At 41.2% G+C, this 18080-nt stretch overlaps 2 protein-coding genes across 22 annotated transcripts in view; both read left to right on the forward strand.

The window, feature by feature from the left end:
* Positions 1-18080, forward strand: part of LOC131690091 (uncharacterized) — a 547209-nt gene that overhangs the window by 197501 nt on the left and 331628 nt on the right. The window lies entirely within an intron of this gene.
* On the forward strand, positions 1512-7189 carry LOC131690093 (uncharacterized). The gene is made up of 2 exons (XM_058975627.1): positions 1512-2943; positions 3047-7189. The coding sequence occupies exon 2, from the start codon at positions 3387-3389 to the stop codon at positions 7062-7064; it is 3678 nt and encodes a 1225-aa protein (XP_058831610.1). The 5' UTR covers positions 1512-2943; positions 3047-3386; the 3' UTR covers positions 7065-7189.

The raw sequence follows: 18080 nt of genomic DNA on the forward strand, positions 1-18080 counted from the left end.
GGAGCGCTTGAAGAGGCGTCCGCACTCGTTGACTGTTCGAGCGAAATAAATAGCTAGATCTTCAATGAAAGGGTTTGCAAACAAAAACTAGTTATGGAAATGGCGTTGATATCTTAAAAAACTCGGTCAAATATTTAGTCTGTCCATCGAATATATTTTTTGTTCAATGTGTTATCATATCGGAACTGTAATATCAATTTTATTATGAAATGTATACAATTTTACATGCTGTGCCCTAAGATTTCTTAGGTCGCTTTTGTCTCTGAGTCAACGAATCATCATCGTCATCAAATGCGGAGTGGCATGTTGCGATGCTTGATCGGGATGCGGTGGGAAATGACCGGGAATATGATAAAACTTGCAGGCTCGGACCACGCGTTTCGGTGAAAGTTCTTGATTTTTGTACATATCGACCCTTAGGATATAGATTATCGCCGTTCAGAACCGCCACACGAACGTTAAGTTCGGTTCGGCCAGTTGAGTGGGATCAATATGGTTACCGGTGTTTTCGTGGTACTACAGAAGTACGAGTACGTTGTGAGTGCAACAAGAGGTCCGTATTTGACGAAGCCGCCTTTGAAGAGGCCATTCTCTAAGTACCTTAGGGTTTTGGTGGTAGTGATCGTATAAACTAAAAATCCCATTGGACTTGTGTTTGACACAAGTGTTTGAAAAAAAATGCGCCTGGTGCCACTTTAATTAGCTCAATTGAAGTGGCAATAACAGTCAATTAACTAGAGATTACTGAGTAGGGAAAGTTATGAAAATTTAGAGTTATAGTACTCACGCGAGAGCAAGGATTTGAAATATACAGATTGGAAAACTAGAAGTGGCAGGGTCATTAGAAACAGGGGTAAAATCATACGGGCTAAGCTTTTGTCTTCTGTTAGCAGGAGTCGAGCTCAGGTAGCATAACTACGAAAGACTCACGTTTACCAAAGACATATCCAAGTCTCCGGGTAAACACAGACTTGTGCCCCTTTACCGTTAGAACCGACAAAAGAGAAGCCACGTAAGATCACTCAAAACCGTCGTCTCATTATGTCCATTGGTCATTGAAGCAGCAGCACCTAGTGCATATGCCTCGGCCGAAAATATTCTGCAGGGTCCCGGTAGAGTATAGCAGATTTTCCTCCTGTTTGTCACTAGACCTGCACCTACTTTCTCGTTCTTTTTGGAGCCGTTGTTGTTCGACTATACCACTCCCTATCAGTGAGTCTACGAAGATTGCTGGGTAGTATTATTTTTGTATACAGGGCGAAATTTTGATTCCTTACATCTTTATTACAAATAATGCAACTGTTAATTTTTATGCCATAGTTAGTATAACATAAATCTTGCAATAGAAGACAGATTTTCACTAGAATTTTGTTATTCAAAAGTACAGTTGCTCTCGGTGATGCTACGAGTATAATATGAATATAAATTAGATTAAAATCCAAGCTTAATCCAACGGATAAATACATCAACTCTGTCAAATTTTCACTTTGAAGTGAATTTACACATTGTTTTGTCATTAAAGTGAATTTTAGCTTTTGAGAAATAGTTAATTAATGATTCAGTAAGTTCATAATTTTTTTTCGAAATCGAATTCCTTGAATCACGCAGATGTGTTTTCATACCCGAATATTCAAAAACGGTTTAGTTTTGTCCCTAAAACCCCAGTGAAGCAATACTCTGTATGCGACGGTCTCATTTTTAGTTGGAAAATAGGTAAGCGAGGAATAAAAATACAAAATCTCCGCCGTTCGTGAACGGATTTTGATAATCTATAGCTTGTTCGAAAGGTATTTTTACAAGATTTCTAACAAGTAGTGCGGCTACATTTGTAAGTAGGGGTTTGCCCACTACTCGGGTTCTTGTTTGCCAGGCGAACCCTTCTTTTCAGGGCGGCCTAGGTGCCTCTACAGAATTTCGGATTTTCGTTTCACAACAAAAAGTAAACAAACAAATAAACTAAATTTACCAACTTTTATTTGCTGCGTCCACTCTCCCTGCACTGCTATACACGATAATTAATCGGCTGCTGCTGGCGACGTGTGGTATCTTCCGACCGACCGGGTCAACAACGGCCGCGTTCTCCTTCGGTCGTATCTTCGTTGGCTGCTCCGGCAGCGGTTCTTGTCTTTTAGCTAGCGAGGTGAGCTTAGCTCCTTTGTTGGAACCTCCCTAGCGACGGTGGTGATAAATCACCGGATCGTCTACTCGCCGTAAACGATCCCGGAAGTCACCGCAGTGCACTTCTCAGGGGGAACCTTTGTCCGCCCTGCTTCGTTATCCTTGTCGATTAACTGTGGAGGAGAGCTAGGCTCGTTCGTACCGCCGCATAGCTGTCATCGCTATGTGTAGCATAACCAGTACACTTATATCAGCAGTAGGAGAGCAATGGCCTATCTAAGCCCTATGTTATTTATACATAAATATGAAACAAAATTTTCTACGCCTATCTAGACCAACAGAATCGTGCACAAAAGCTAAAACAAGCACAATTTACGAGAAAAAGTGAACGATTATAAGGAACAGCGGTGAGGGAATTGAATTATTGAACAATTATCTCAAAAACTCAACGTATGGGTTGGGTTGGGTATTCTTGCATAGAATGTTTGGAAAAGATCGGTTAAGTAGTTTTTGAATGACAGATGTTACTACAAAGCCCCTCGTCCACAATTAATCTTCTTTACCCGTACCGTACAAGTAAACTAAACGTCAGCCAATAGGCAATGACTCATGAGAATGTCAAATCAAAGAATTATAAAAACGGTCTTAGCTTACGTCTTAGAATCTAGTGATCGATGGTGTTAAAACGGTAAATTTACTACTAAACTTAAAACTATTGAAATATTATACTACATCTAACTTATAGGCTACAAGTAAACTAAAATCTAGTGGTATTTAAAGACGGTATTTAAAGGTGATTTAAAGATATTTCGATATTGAATTGAGGTACAAAACGTGAATTACTTAAACTAAAACTTCATGAGGTACAAAACGTGAATTACTTAAACTAAAACTTCATGAACGTACGATCTACTTAAAATTAATGCAGGTATTAAATAGCGGACTGTATTATTTCTAATCGCCCTTAATATACTTGGTCTAGCCTAGAACACGACCAGATTAGAGGTAACATAAAACATGACACAGCAATCCTGTGAATAATCGCTAAAACCTAACCTAACTTACAGTAGCTAATACGTGGAGTAAACTACCAAGGAGGAAACAATTAGAAGCCTAAGAGGGCACTAAACGTAAGAATTTACCTATTCAACTAAATACTAACTAATGTAAATCTAAAATTTTAGGGATTTTATAATCCTCGTAGAATAAAGATTATAAAATCGGAAAGGCCGTGGTTTCTCTGCAACAACTTATAAAATCCGTTTAAAATGCCATCAAAGAAAGTTGGCAACAAATCGGCGAAGATTCCGCCGCCGACGAACGTGAGCTGCAATATGTGCAATTCTCCGGACAATAGTCGAATGGTGCAGTGCGACGACTGCAACAAGTGGTATCACTACAGCTGTGTACATGTAGATGAAGGGATCGCTGATTACGACTGGTGCTGTGACGAATGCGTGACGAAAAAGTCCCAGCCAGCGGGAACTTCAACTCCAGTCTCCTCTAATGGGCAGGAGCTGGCTGTTACCATCGTAGATGAATCATTGACGGTCGCGCCAACAACAAAAGCTACTAACGTTGGTGATAACGCTCTATCTGCCACCGGGGCCACAGGGCCAACGCTACAATGTACGGATAATAGTGACAACGCAAAACTACGTCAAGAAATCGAAAAATTACGCTGCATGTTTCAGACACAGCGTACCAATTTTGAACATCAGATCAATATGCTAGAGGAGCAGAAAAACACATCGATGAACGAGCGGATCTACAAACTCCAAGCACAATGGAGTATGCGTGAGAATCAGCTACAAAAGGAGATCGCACTTCTCAAGCGAAAGCCTGACAATGTTGCTATAGAGACAAAGTCACAGAGTGAAACAAAGTCAATCGTGTCATCAAAACGAACGACAAAAGACCGTGAACGTCGTCTAATAGCTCTAAAAGAACGGCAAGCTTTGGAAATGAGACACCTTGAAGAACAACTCGTGCTGATGGAAGAATGCAGTAGTGAATACGAGTTCGCAAACGAAGAAGAGGAAAATATCAGCTGTAAGGAGAAAGTTGATAAATGGTTGGAGAACGGACCTCACCCCGATACTTCCATAGCTCCTACGCCGGTCTGCTCCGACGTACTATCCGTTACTTCAAAGAGAAACACGAATAGCAACCGCAGTACGACCGGTAACTATTCTCAACACGCGCGGGCTCTCTCAAAAAACCAACTGGCTGCACGGCAAGCCGTATCTAAAGATCTACCAACCTTCTCCGGAGATCCTGAGGATTGGGCCCTATTTTTTGCCACATTCGAGAGTAGCACTGCAATGTGCGGGTATACCAACGAGGAGAACTTATTTCGCCTTAGACGCTGTCTAAAAGACAAAGCCTTCGATGCAACGCGAAGCTTGCTGCTACACCCAGACAATGTGGGTACGGTGATGTCTACGCTGAAAACCTTGTTCGGGCGACCTAACCTTATCGTTGGGGCAATGATCCAGAAGATTCGAGACATACCACCACCGAGAATCGAAAAACTGAATACAATGATCAATTTCGGCGTATCAGTACAGAACTTATGCGCTACTATACAGGCCTGCGAGTTAGACGAGTATTACTACAACGTAACAATCCTTCAGGAACTAGAAGAAAAAGTTCCACTAACAGTTAAACTTAGCTGGGCGCTAACCCGCAAACCTATTCGGAGAGTGAAACTCACAGATTTTAATGAATGGCTTAAAACAATCGTGGAAGCTGCTTGTGAAGTTACTACCCCGGACGTGGACATAGTCGGGAAAACAGAGAAGAAGAAGAATCAAGGATTTTTAAACGTTCACTCCGAGTGTCTGTCGGAAAGCCCGCGTGAGCCAGCGACAGATGATTGTATCGTCTGCAAATCGGATTGCGAGACCGTTGCCAGATGCAAACGTTTTTTGTCTATGAACGTAGATATGCGCTGGAAAGTATTAAGAGCCTGCAAACTTTGTCGTAGGTGCCTAAGAAAGCATTTCACGTCCTGCGACGCCAAAGATCCATGTGGGCAAAATGGTTGCACATTTTTACATCACAAATTGTTGCACAATGATACCAAGCACAGGGACGCAAGATTAGCGCCACCCTCTCCACCTACAGATTTAAATCAGTGTTGCAACATTCATCGCAGTGGCGTCGGTTCCGTATTCTTTCGGTACGTACCGGTTATTATAAAAGGAAAAGGGAAATCAATTGCAACGTTTGCGTTCCTTGATGATGGGTCATCATCAACCCTGATGGAACAAGAGCTTTACAACGAACTAGGCTTGGAAGGAACCCCCCAGCCACTCTGCCTGAATTGGACGGGTGGAACCAGTAGGTGGGAAAAGAACTCGGTTAAGCTTTCGGTCGACATATCAAGTGTGCACAGCCCTGATAAACAATATCGCCTATCCGGAGTTCATACAGTCGCAGAACTCAGACTACCAGAACAGACATTGTCGATCGAAGATCTGAGTCAGAGATATAAGCACCTCGAAGGACTTCCTATTCAATCATATTCCAGAATCGCTCCCAGAATATTAATCGGGATGAACAACTGTCGACTCGGGCATGTACTAGATAGTAGAGAAGGCAGAGATAACGAGCCTTCAGCAGCTAAAACTCGACTGGGTTGGATTGTATACGGTCCGTGCTTCAGCTCATCACAACCAAATACAATTATCGATCACGCCGTTCATCGTTCGTATCATATCTGTGCTTGTAACAAAAGCCATGACGAGGACTTACACGCAGCCGTTAAAGAGTACTTCGCTTTAGACAGTATGGGAATAATTTCACCCCGCAAAATTCTACAATCAAAGGAGGATGAGCGCGCCATACGTTTACTTGAACAGTGCACCACTCTAAAGAACGGAAGATACGAAAGCGGTCTTCTTTGGAAGTACAACGACGTCCGGCTTCCGAACTCCAGATCAATGGCACTCACGAGAACGAAATGTCTAGAGAAACGAATGGAACGTGAACCAGAACTAGCCAGTATGCTCAAATCTAAAATAAGCGAATATGAGGAGAAAGGTTATGTACGAAAGTTGACCTCTACAGAACTGAAAATTCATCGCAATCGAGTGTGGTATCTACCGGTTTTTCCGGTCGTCAACCCAAACAAACCAGGCAAGATTCGCATTGTCTGGGATGCAGCAGCGGAGGTCCGCGGAATATCTCTGAACTCGCAACTTTTGAAAGGACCCGACCTACTCAATTCTCTAGTTTCGGTACTGTATATGTTTCGAGAATATAAGATCGCCATTACAGCGGACATACGCGAGATGTTCCACCAAGTGAGAATGAACGAGAATGATCAACACTGCCAGAGATTTTTTTGGCCCGCCGAAGAACCCGGAGGCATGCCTCATGAATATATTATGACCGTCCTGAGCTTCGGGGCAACCTGCTCCCCAGCCACAACCGAATACTGCATGAACCTTAATGCCCAGCGATTCGCCAAAGAATTCCCACGTGCTGTAGAGGCCATCACGAAACAGCACTATGTGGACGATATGCTGACGAGCGTGGAGGAAGTCGAACAGGCCGTTAAGCTGGCGAAAGAAGTCCGCCACATTCATTCTCACGCAGGATTCGAGATAAGAAACTGGCACTCAAATTCCGATCACCTACTGAACAAACTTGACGCTAAACCGCACGTCGAAACGAGCCTCAGCATAGATTCAGACTGCCATCGAAAAAATACTCGGCATGTGGTGGGATACGAAAACAGATTGCTTCACCTTCAAGCTTTCCCCACGACACGATGGCGACCTGCTCTCGGGACGAAAAATCCCAACGAAAAGAGAACTCCTTCGAACACTGATGACTATCTTCGACCCACTGGGACTGATTGCCAACCTCCTAATGTATCTGAAAGTGCTTTTACAGGAAGTATGGAGATCCGGTGTGGGCTGGGACGAGAAGATTAGCGGCAATCTTCTGGATAAATGGAGAGTGTGGCTTCGAGTGCTTCCAGGCGTTCAATCAGTTGCGGTACCTAGGTGCTACCGCAAACATACCTCAGCGTCCGATGAAACGACGACAATCGAACTCCACACCTTCGTAGATGCGAGTGAGAGCGGCTACGCAGCGGTGTCGTATTTCAGGTTCGAAGAAGGCGATGAAATAGAATGCGCAATAGCTGGAGCAAAAACTCGCGTAGCACCGCTAAAGTTTGTGACTATTCCCCGACTAGAACTACAGGCAGCAGTACTGGGTGCTCGACTTGCTAAAAGCATCGTGGAGCATCATAAACGTCCGATCGTAAAGCGCTACTTTTATACAGACTCAAAGGATGTCATGCACTGGATTAACTCCGACCATCGTCGGTATAGCCAATTCGTAGCTGCACGCGTGAGCGAGATACTTGAGTCTACTACAACAACCGAATGGTACTGGATTTCGACCAAACTCAATGTTGCGGACGAAGGTACAAAGTGGCAAAAGCTTCCCGACCTCTCACCGAACAGTCGCTGGTTTAGGAGTCCAGAATTCTTGTGGACAAACAAGATAAACTGGCCAACCCACTGCAACAGCTTCGGATCGACGGATGAAGAACTTCGCCCTACCGTTCTCCACCACAACGCTTACGCGTCGATAATAGCGTGGGAACGCTTCTCGAAATGGAACCGATTGTTACGCTCGGCAGCATGGGTGCAACGATACGTATCAAATCTTCAACGGCAATCAAGAAGTGAGGGTCTCCAGTACGGTCCTCTGTCTCATGAAGAGCTGAAACGAGCAGAAATGTGCATCTACCGCCTGGCCCAGAAAGAAATGTTCCCCAAAGACTATTCACTGGCTTCACACCCTATCAAAGCAAATACACAAAAGCGTCTCAAAGAAAAAGGTCAGCTGTCCAAACTACATCCCATAATGGACGAAAGCCAAGTTTTACGCATTCCAGGAAGAATAGACGAATGTAACTTTGTTGGCGATCTCGCTAAACGACCAATATTCTTGCCCCGGCAACACTACATAACAACACTTATAATTCGTGAGGTTCATAAGCTCTATCACCATCAAAATCATCAAACGGTTCTGAACGAACTGAAGCAGAAATACTATATTCCCAAAGTACGTACACAGTGCGATCGTGTTAGGCGAAACTGTCAATTTTGTAAAATACGAAATACAACGCCACAGCCACCAATGATGGGCAGTCTCCCTGCAGCCAGGTTAGCAGCCTACGCGAGACCTTTTTCGTATAAAGGTATAGACTACTTTGGTCCACAAGAAGTACTAGTAGGGCGCCGTGTTGAAAAACGATGGGGTGTGCCAATAACATGCCTCACTGTGCGCGCCATACACATTGAAATAGCACACAGTCTTACGACGGACTCCTGTATCATGGCCATACGCAATTTCATGTCTAGAAGGGGAGTTCCGCTCGAAATTTATAGTGATCGAGGGACGAACTTCATCGGTGCAGATCGGGAGCTGAAAGAAATTTTGAAAACGGTTGACCAGGATCACATGGTGAGAAGTTTTACAACATGCTCTACGCGCTGGATCTTCAATCCACCTGCCTCTCCCCATATGGGAGGGAGTTGGGAACGACTGATACAGTCGGTCAAGAAAGGACTGGCGCAAATAAAGCCACGAAGACTACCTACGGACGAGATTTATCGGAATATGCTAATGGAAGTTGAGATGGTCGTAAATTCTAGGCCATTGACATACGTTTCAGCCGACAATGAATCAGCACCAGCTACTACTAAACTTAAAACTATTGAAATATTATACTACATCTAACTTATAGGCTACAAGTAAACTAAAATCTAGTGGTATTTAAAGACGGTATTTAAAGGTGATTTAAAGATATTTCGATATTGAATTGAGGTACAAAACGTGAATTACTTAAACTAAAACTTCATGAACTTACGATCTACTTAAAATTAATGCAGGTATTAAATAGCGGACTGTATTATTTCTAATCGCCCTTAATATACTTGGTCTAGCCTAGAACACGACCAGATTAGAGGTAACATAAAACATGACACAGCAATCCTGTGAATAATCGCTAAAACCTAACCTAACTTACAGTAGCTAATACGTGGAGTAAACTACCAAGGAGGAAACAATTAGAAGCCTAAGAGGGCACTAAACGTAAGAATTTACCTATTCAACTAAATACTAACTAATGTAAATCTAAAATTTTAGGGATTTTATAATCCTCGTAGAATAAAGATTATAAAATCGGAAAGGCCGTGGTTTCTCTGCAACAACAGATAACACCGCAAATCGTGTTTTTTTCCAGATGCGTTCTACAAAAAGCTTCGTCACCGAGTCGCTTGTCAATATGTTTGCATGGAAAAATTACACAATGTTATTGAAATGATGCAGTATATATAATGTACACAAGTTTCGATCAATTCGCTTTACCCAAATATCTAAAAAAATTGCAAAAAATGTGTTTATTTTTACGCTGAAACCCTCATATTTCCCCCCACCCCTTCCGCCAGCTTAATGAGAAGCGGAGTCGTTCTACACTCGTTCACAAGAAACTTCTTCGAATACTATCTATGTATTTATATCCCCCCCCCCCTTTAGCAATCGAGAAAAGTTAATAATTTCTATCATTTTCTCTAACAAAGATTGTAAAATTTTATTTAACAGTCTTTCTCATAATAAGATTGTGAGTATCATAAAGCGCATATAAAGTTTTTTGATTGTATATTTTTAATCAACGGAGCGCTCCACAATGCAATCTCTTTTTGTCGCTTGCAGTGAACTTGATATCTCACGTGGTAACGACTTTCCCTAACCAAAATTGTAAAATACTTATTTCAAATGGAATGTGTTGTCAAGAGCTGCAATTTCAGTTCTAGTTCCTAGATTGCTTTAAAAATTTGGGTACTCACCATGGAGGAAATGTACTTCAAATATATACAATAAACTTTTTTCTAGATTTTTTGACCCATCACATCATATAACCCCTTAAGGGAAATTCAGTTTTTCTATACAAAATTCATTTATTGAGGAACTTAAGGATTTTAAGGACCCTTCTATCGCTTTGCCATTGATATGATATGATTTTCGCGCACTGATGTTACCCATGCTTATGTGATCGTTTCTCAGGGTCATGTTGTATCCCATATTATCAAAAATAATGTTAAACATCCTGTTTTAAATGTTTTCAATCGATATAATATACGAAGAAAGAGTTATAAGAGTATAAAACATGTCACATCATTCTGTTAGTTGGATTAAAAGTTTTTTTTTCAGAAGGTATTAAAACATAGTTTGTTCGTGGTTTAGTGTATTATCTAAACGTATACAGAAAAATGTTTTAGCGCGTGCTTTCGCAAAATATTTTTAAGTTTTTAAGAGCTTTCAGAATAGTGACTCCCTGACTGTAGATCGTGGAAAGAGATAGAAGCATTGACTGTATTCGGTTCGTACCTATTTTAGTGCAACACTTTATTACTACAGAGGGGTGAGCCAATCATGGCTATTACAATTCTTTCCCCTTTAGTTCGAAAATATAATCATATCTGAATTTTTCTTACTAATGCATAATTCTTCTAAACTGATAATAGTGTTACAAGAAATATTCCATTAATAATAAATATAATCATCACAAATGCATGATTTTTTTTATCTCTATTCGAGCGCTTGAGCAATGTACTTCCAGCTTCAGCTGGTGTGTTATGTTCCACATCTGCTGCTCTGTTCATGCTGAGATCTTCTAATTCATTTGATCCAGCTGGTGAGTGGAGCACCAAAAATGAATGAATCTGCTGGAAAGCCATAAAAATCTTCATCGTCGGTTTCATGTTGATCTGCCAAAATGTCTTCGTCATATTGTTCAGGGTCTCTTCCTCGCTTCGCCAAACTTGCTGGGTGGGCATGACCCAAAATTATTTTCTTCGAGCGATGGCTCGCTTGTCCAGGAAGTTTCAGTTGCTGCTTGTGTGCCGACACCAATCGACCTCCGAGTGAGACCTGAAAAATATTAGTATAAAATTGTTTAATGAATTTTGCATTTAACCATCTTACTAATTTGGTAGTGTTATGGTTCTTATAGAGTATGTTAACTACATATGTCAGTAGCGTGAAAGTATCCTGTATACGTCCATTAGTACTAGGATTAGTATTATTCTCATCATGCTTGGTAAAGGATAAATGTTTCCTATTGTTATTATGGTTGATTAGATCAATAATGGTATTTGGCTTGAAGGAGAAAACTCTTTCTGAAGGAAATTGACCAGTCGTGTCCTAGCACGTGTTTCTGTAATGGAATATAAATGGCTAATCTGATCCAAGGTTGTATAATTTTCATTCGCCTGAATACGACATGCACTCATCTGCCGAATGGCTTCGGGTGCTAGATTTATGATTTATCGGAAGGCAATACTTGAAAGAACCATAGCATAAGGGCCTCTTACACGAGGCGCTAGTAATGTCACTACTGAGCAGTAATGCCACTTTTAATGATCGTGTAAGGTGAGTAATGACGGAATTCCCATACAATTTCAGTAATGCCATTACGTAGTAATGACACTTTTATTGAGCGTGTAAGGGCTCATATAGATTGAAAACGAGAGCCGAAATCAAGCTCGAGGGAGCGAGAGCGTCGGGAGAGAGAGTATAAATAAACTCACAGCATAGGTTCATCCATATGCCATTCTCCTCAACACATTTTCGTTTAAGCTGTGATCCGCACTCACACGAATTTTCGGAGTTTAGAATCATGAGAATGAAATTCGCAATAGTTGAATAAAACGTATTCGCGTGAATGCCGTTCGTGAACGCCATTTCGATGGCGGTGTTGCTGCTGTTCTTGCGCGTGTTGGTTGTTTTGTATCTACCTAATTGATTCTCGTGGAAAACAAATATCGGAATAGTGCTAGTGGCTATGTGTTCTGCCTCGCTTTCCTGAGTTGGAAGGAACTGATTTCGACGGGCTGCTGCCGTCTCCGGGAATTAAAATACTGAGTGCAATATTACACGATATACTAATGAAAGCGCGCGTCTATCACGAAATGGAGCGCAGTGTTCGAGGCATACCAATAATATAAACCATAATTTAATTTGGTGGAAAAAACATCGCATGGGAATCAATGGCTTGTAAATTAAGGGGTTACACCATTCGTTTTCGAGCTCTCCATCGAGACAGAAGTTGTTTTTTAATGTAGAATACATTTAAGCTTTCAATATAGGGGTCCCGTTTCAAAATATCGGCTGCGGCACCGCGTCAGATTTTGAACGTTAATAACTTTTATCATACTTAACAGAATGATTTGATTTTTAGGCCAATTTGTTGAAAATATGTTCCTCTATGCTGTATTAAAATTTTAAGTATGTATAACATGCACTAATAACAAAAAATTGTGTTTTGAAAAATCTTTCGAAAACGACTCGGAAAAGTGAAAATTTTCAGCCCATCCCGCACAGAGCCGTCAAAATGGTGGACCAACCGAACAATAAAATAATGAAAAGTTTATATATAGGTCCACTACATGTTTGTTTTATGATTATTCGTATTTGGTTGCTTGACGAGAGCAGTTAGTGGGGGAAAGACGGCATACTCCTTTGGTTAGGCCATTAGAAGCCGGACGGAAAGGAAAGGCTCACGCACGGCACGAGAACGAGCGAGAAAGCGATAGTAGTGCATATTAGCGCGATTATATAAATATCTGTCGGTCGGTTTTTCTCATTCGTATTCGTTCAAGTACTAGCAAGCAGCCAGTCCACCGAAGTAAAGCAGTTGGCAATGACGACGGTCCGATAAAGTGCCCCAGCTACTGGTGACTCATCGGAACTGTCGCCCTGCAAGAATTTCGCCCCAACTAAAGGGCAACTAATCTGTAGGCTATCGTTCCAGCGTCTATATAAGAAATACGATGTGTGGAACGAAAGAAAGAGAATTTAAATTATCCTCTCTCGCTCGTTTTCGTGCACTGCTTTTCCATTCCTTTCTGCTGCTAATACCATCATAACTTAAACGAATGTGCATGTTCCCCCACCATCTCATGGCCAGTGTTGCCACAATTGCATGTTGCTATTACACTTTGAATTATTTTATCGATCCTCTCTAGTATTGATAAAATATAGAACGTGCAAAGTACACTAGTCGCATGCTTTTATTCGAACTTTTTGGCAGCCTCCGTTGATTAACTGCATAAATCGATTTGTTTGTGCAGCTCCTTGCTAGTAGCAAACTAAATAGCCTTTATCAGCGCTAACAAATAACACAAAAGAATTTAAATTTGTGAAAATATTTTCCTTCCTTCTTTTCAAATCTGTAACATTCTTTGAAAATATTGTTTGAATGTTGTTATTGAAAAACTGAACATGCAAGTTTGCTAGCACTGGCCACTACATTGAAGGCGATGGAAAGACAGAATATTCGTTTTGGTTATGCTAGTATTGGTAGCCGAACGGAAAGGAAAGGCGCAGGAATGGAACGAAAACGAGCGAGAGAGCGATAGTAGTGCTTTCTCGTGTGTTTATATATGAATATTGGTCAGTCGGTTTTTCTCATCATTCGTATTCGTTCAAGCACTAGCAAGCAGCCAGTCCACCGAAGGAAAGCAGTTGGCAATGGCGATGGACGGAAACAGTGCCCCAGCTACTGGTGACTCATCGGAACTGTCGCCCTGCAAGAATTTCGCCCCAACTAAAGGGCAACTAATCTGTAGGCTATCGTTCCAGCGTCTGGTTCGTGAGATTGTACAGGACTGCAAAGTCGAGCTACGCTTACAAACCTCAGTCGTAATGATGCCCCGAGAAGCCAACGATGCCTACTGGTTCGAGAATGCAAAATAGTGCGCCTGGTTTGTTCGAGAATGCAAAATACTGCACCAAACGCATAACTTTCAGGCCAAATATATTAAACTGGCTCACCGTGTCGCGGGGAGTGCGTCTGAATTATGCTCCCGCAATAAAACAATAAACGGTTCTTTTCAGGACCAATTAATTGTGTTCTAATAAGAGTTAAACTGAAATATCCATTTGAGGTGTTTAACAATTTTCAGCAAGTAGGTTAGAAATACGATATGTGGATAGAAAGAGAATTTAAATTATCCTCGCTCGTTTTCGCGCACTGCTTTTCCATTCCTTTCTGCTGCTAATACATCATAAATTAAACGAATGTGCGTGTTCCCCACCATCCCATGGCCAGTGTTGCCACAATTGCATGTTGCTATTACACTTTGAATTATTTTTAATGTAGAATACATTTAAGGTTTCAATATAGGGGTCCCGTTTCAAAATATCGGCTGCGGCGCCGCGTCAGATTTTGAACGTTAATAACTTTTATCATACTAAACAGAATGATTTGATTTTTAGGCCAATTTGTTGCAAATATGTTCCTCTATGCTGTATTAAAATTTGAAGTATGTATAACATGCACTAATAACAAAAAAATGTGTTTTGAAAAATCTTTCGAAAACGACTCGGAAAAGTGAAATTTTTCAGCCCATTCCGCACAGAGCCGTCAAAATCGTGGACCAACCGAGCAATAAAATAATGAAAAGTTTATATATAGGTCCACTACATGTTTGTTTTATGATTATTCGCATTGGGTTGCTTGACGAGAGCAGTTGGTGGGGGAAAGACGGCATATTCCTTTGGTTAGGCCATTAGAAGCCGGACGGAAAGGAAAGGCTCATGCACGGCACGAGAACGAGCGAGAAAGCGATAGTAGTGCATATTAGCGCGATTATATAAATATCTGTCGGTCGGTTTTTCTCATCATTCGTATTCGTTCAAGCACTAGCAAGCAGCCAGTCCACCGAAGGAAAGCAGTTGGCGATGACGACGGCGGAAAAAGTGCCCCAGCTACTGGTGACTCATCGCAACCCGATCAGGAACTGTCGCCCTGCAAGAATTTCGCCCCAACTAAAGGGCAACAGAGAAACTAATCTGTGTTCTAATAAGAGTTAAACGGGCTCACCGTGTCCGCGGGGAGTGCGTCTGAATTATGCTCCCGCAATAAAACAATAAACGGTTCTTTACAGGACCAATTAATTGTGTTGTAATAAGAGTTAAACTGAAATTTACATTTTATGGTGCATAACAAATAATTTTCAGAAAGCTATATAAGAAATATGATGTGTGGAAAGAAAGAAAGAGAATTTAAATTATCCTCTCTCGCTCGTTTTCGTGCACTGCTTTTCCATTCCTTTCTGCTGCTACTACCATCATAACTAAAACGAATGTGCGTGTTCCCCCACAATCTCTTGGCCAGTGTTGCCACAATTGCATGTCGCTATTACAATTTGAATTATTTTATTGATCCTCTCTAGTATTGATAAAATATAGAACGTGCAAAGTACACTAGTCGCATGCTTTTATTCGAACTTTTTGGCAGCCTCCATTGATTAACTGCATAAATCGATTTGTTTGTGCAGCTCCTTGCTAGTAGCAAACTAAATAGCCTTTATCAGCGCTAACAAATAAGACAAAAGAATTTAAATTTGTGAAAATCTTCTCCTTCCTTCTTTTCAAATCTGCAACATTCTTTGAAAATATTGTTGGAATGTTGTTATTGAAAAACTGAACATGCAAGTTTGCTAGCACTGGCCACTGATTGAAGGCGATGGAAAGACAGAATATTCGTTTTGGTTATGCTAGTATTGGTAGCCGAACGGAAAGGAAAGACACAGGAATGGCACGAAAACGAGCGAGAGAGCGATAGTAGTGCTTTCTCGTGTGTTCATATATGAATATTGGTCGGTCGGTTTTTCTCATCATTCGTATTCGTTCAAGCACTAGCAAGCAGCCAGTCCACCGAAGGAAAGAAGTTGGCGATGACGACGGTCGGAAAAAGTGCCCCAGCTACTGGTGACTCATCGCAACCCGATCAGGAACTGTCGCCCTGCAAGAATTTCGCCCCAACTAAAGGGCAACAGAGAAACTAATCTGTGTTCTAATAAGAGTTAAACGGGCTCACCGTGTCCGCGGGGAGTGCGTCTGAATTATGCTCCCGCAATAAAACAATAAACGGTTCTTTACAGGACCAATTAATTGTGTTCTAATAAGTGTTAAACTGAAATTTACATTTTATGGTGTATAACAAATAATTTTCAGAAAGCTATATAAGAAATACGATGTGTGGAAAGAAAGAAAGAGAATTTAAATTATCCTCTCTCGCTCGTTTTCGTGCACTGCTTTTCCATTCCTTTCTGCTGCTACTACCATCATAACTAAAACGAATGTGCGTGTTCCCCCACCATCTCATGGCCAGTGTTGCCACAATTGCATGTCGCTATAACAATGTGAATTATTTTATTGTTCCTCTCTAGTATTGATAAAATATAGAACGTGCAAAGTACACTAGTCGCATGCTTTTATTCGAACTTTTTGGCAGCCTCCGTTGATTAACTGCATAAATCGATTTGTTTGTGCAGCTCCATGCTAGTAGAAAACTAAATAGCCTTTATCAGCGCTAACAAATAAGACAAAAGAATTTAAATTTGCGAAAATCTTCTCCTTCCTTCTTTTCAAATCTGCAACATTCTTTGAAAATATTGTTGGAATGTTGTTATTGAAAAACTGAACATGCAAGTTTGCTAGCACTGGCCACTAGATTGAAGGCGATGGAAAGACAGAATATTCGTTTTGGTTATGCTAGTATTGGTAGCCGAACGGAAAGGAAAGGCACAGGAATGGCACGAAAACGAGCGGGAGAGCGATAGTAGTGCTTTCTCGTGTTTTCATATATGAATATTGGTCGGTTGGTTTTTCTCATCATTCGTATTCGTTCAAGCACTAGCAAGCAGCCAGTCCACCGGAGGAAAGCAGTTGGCGATGATTACGGTCCGCAAAAGTGCCCCAGCTACTGGTGGCCCATCGCAACCAACTACCGATCAGGAACTATCGCCATGCTAGTATTTCGCCCCAACTAAAGGGCAACGGAGCAACTAATCCGCTGGCTAACATTCCAGCGTCTGGTTCGTAAGGTTGTGTATTACTTCAAAGTCGAGCTACGCTTACAAAACTCAGCCGTAATGAAGCCAGTGATGCCTACTTGGTCGGTTTGTGGGAGTGGGCGTAAATTACAATAAAAGCAACGGTTTTTTTCAGGACCAATCAATTGTGTTCTAGCGAGAGTTAAACTGAAACTTTCATTTTAAGGTGTGTAGCAAATTTTCAACAAGCAACATAATACGTTGTGTGGAAAGAAGTAGCTTGCACATGGAAAAAAAACATGGGTGGGTAATGTCTGCGACATAACCGGAGAGATGTAGAATACATAAGGAACACGTTCTTCAAATATGTTGATACTCATTGGAATTTTCGGACAAAAGGTGATTTGGGCGAGGAATATTTCAAATTATTCTTTACAAAAATGATGGTGGTCCTGAAAAGGTACCAGTTTTGTTGGCGTTGTTGGCCTTGGTGAGGGAGATGGCTAACGATGAAATTAATTGTTAGCATGAGGAAGTCGCGTAGTACTGGCCAATGGAAGAACAGATAATAATTGATTCCTGAAAATCAATTTTTCTTTATTCATGTAAATTATACATACTTACAAATCTAACAGAAGATTCCTGATCGAATTTTTCTGAATCATTAGTGCGAACATTGTGTAATTTGGTTAAGTACAATGAAAGTTACAAACTTTCCAAACTCGACCTTCTGTTCCTTCAGAAATATTGAAATGGGGTGTCTATATTAAACCGTTAGTCGTGGTCACAATAAAAAAAGATGGGTGGGTAATGTCTGTCACATAACCAGAGCGTCGTGATTTCAATTCGAGACGTTAATTTAAATCTAATAATATTCAACAGAATCACGTTTGAATGGGAAATTTTCAAATAATTCTCTATGGTAATAATGGTGGTTCTGAAAAGAACCTTTGGTATCGGCGTTGGTGTTGATGGTGATGCGCTGGATCGTTGGATATTTTTGGCATGATAGTTACGTGCCTAGCGAACTGTTTTGTAGCCTCGAACAAAACGACAAGACTGGCTTCTTCGGGTACCATTACGGCT

This window comes from Topomyia yanbarensis, chromosome 3, assembly GCF_030247195.1.
Source record: "Topomyia yanbarensis strain Yona2022 chromosome 3, ASM3024719v1, whole genome shotgun sequence".
Lineage (NCBI taxonomy): Eukaryota > Metazoa > Arthropoda > Insecta > Diptera > Culicidae > Topomyia > Topomyia yanbarensis.